The sequence below is a fragment of the Rhagoletis zephyria genome, unplaced genomic scaffold (genome assembly GCF_001687245.7).
Source record: "Rhagoletis zephyria isolate East Lansing unplaced genomic scaffold, Rhagoletis_zephyria_1.1 Rzeph_scaffold_52028, whole genome shotgun sequence".
Classification (NCBI taxonomy): Eukaryota; Metazoa; Arthropoda; class Insecta; order Diptera; family Tephritidae; genus Rhagoletis; species Rhagoletis zephyria.
The window spans coordinates 1-1,580 of NW_016209081.1; the positions used below are offsets into that span (position 1 = coordinate 1).

The 1,580-nt window shown below is 53.0% G+C and overlaps 1 protein-coding gene across 1 annotated transcript; it reads right to left on the reverse strand.

The window, feature by feature from the left end:
• Positions 1-679: 679 nt before the first annotated feature.
• Positions 680-1,222, reverse strand: LOC108355925 (complement component 1 Q subcomponent-binding protein, mitochondrial-like). Its single transcript, XM_017607057.1, has one exon. It carries the CDS (start codon positions 1,220-1,222, stop codon positions 680-682), a length of 543 nt encoding a protein of 180 aa, XP_017462546.1.
• Between the last annotated feature and the right edge of the window lie 358 nt (positions 1,223-1,580).

Sequence of the window (1,580 nt, forward strand, 5' to 3'; positions counted from 1 at the left end):
CGGTGTCCATCTGCATCGGCATCAGCATTCTCATGATCCTCGCCTCGCCGGTCATCCTCCTCACGCTGCCCTGCCTCCTCACCAGTCGCTGTCGGCAGTGCTGCAGTCGAGGGGGAGGTGGTGATCGAGGAGGTCAACATCGAAATAATCACAACAACAACCACAAATCGAACCGGTCGACTGGGCAGCAGCGAAGAGGCGAGGCGACGGCGGTTTAATTTCAGCTTTTTCCGATGATCAAATCTCCCGATCTTTTCTTTTGAATGTGAAACCCATTTCTTTGCGTTTCCCATTTTTTCCTTTTCCCGTGTGTTCCTCCTCCTCCCACACGCCCACCGTTTTCACAACTCTCTCTCACAAACACACTTTTTCCTGATTCATTGATTCTAAGAGATTTTTATTACATGTTGAAGAAGAAGAAGAAGAAAGATATAATAATTACAAACTGCTGCTGCTGCGCTGCGCTAAATGGTATTACACTGTTTTGTGTCTGCTACTAGCGGCTGAAAAAAGAGGTGAAAAGCTCAAAGGCTACAAAACGACACACGGCTTTATAACACTCACAAAGACAAAAAATGAGTGTTCTGAAGAGAGAGGAGAAAATACTTGATGAAAAAATAATATTTCGAGACAATTGTGATCATCATCTTCTACCGAGGCTTCTCACAGAAGTACCTCTTTAGTTGGAGAAGAACTTCTTGAGGTTCTCCAGGAGGCGGACGTACTGGCTGTGCTCGTAGACGGTGGCGTACTCGACTAGGGCCTTGGCAAAGGCCTGGTCCACGCCGCGGTCCTCGAGGATGTTCATCAGCATGTCGTAGAGGGTGCCGTCGATGACGTCGCCCGTGATGGCGTAGTTGTTCTTCTCAAACTCGCCCTCGTACACGCTGATCTCGTTGATTTGAAAGTCGTCCTCCAGCTTCTCGCCCTGGTCGTCGACGGCCTCCTCCTCGGCGAGGTAGCTGCAATTGAGCCCCAAAATGGAGGCGCCCTTCTTAATTTCGATGGCAAAGTCGGGCTTGCAGACCATCTGACCGCTGCTGGGGTTCTCCCCATCTTCGGCTCCAGGGTTGGCCGAGTCCACCGAGTAGCTGACATTGGCCTTGATGGTGATCTCCTCGCCCTTGTAGGTCTTGCTCAGCGTCAGGTCGCTGCCGTCGGCGACCACCTTCCAGCCGCCGGGCAGTTTGGGCAGCGGGCCCGGCGCCGACTCCTTCTCCATTTCGATCTCCGAAGCGAGGTGCTCGGTGATCTCCGCCTCGGATTTGCGGTCAGAGCTGGAGGCGTTTGAGGCGAAGGTGGCTCGGGTGGGACTAAACTTCATTTGAGAGGTGGCGATCATCGAGGGTCGGGCGAGGTGGTGAAGATTCTGCTGCTTCAGGTGGTATTGCGTCAGGCGGCTGGTCGATGTCAGCACACGACGGCCCAGGCTGAGCACACTTCGGGAGAGGGTGGACATTTTAGTAGTGGTGGTGGTGGGGTGATGGAGTTGGCTGAAGGGATTAGCTGATGAAGCTCAAGAGTTCGGGAGTTTTAGAAACACAGCGAGAGAACTTGCGGCGAGGACGCGAGAAGACTGA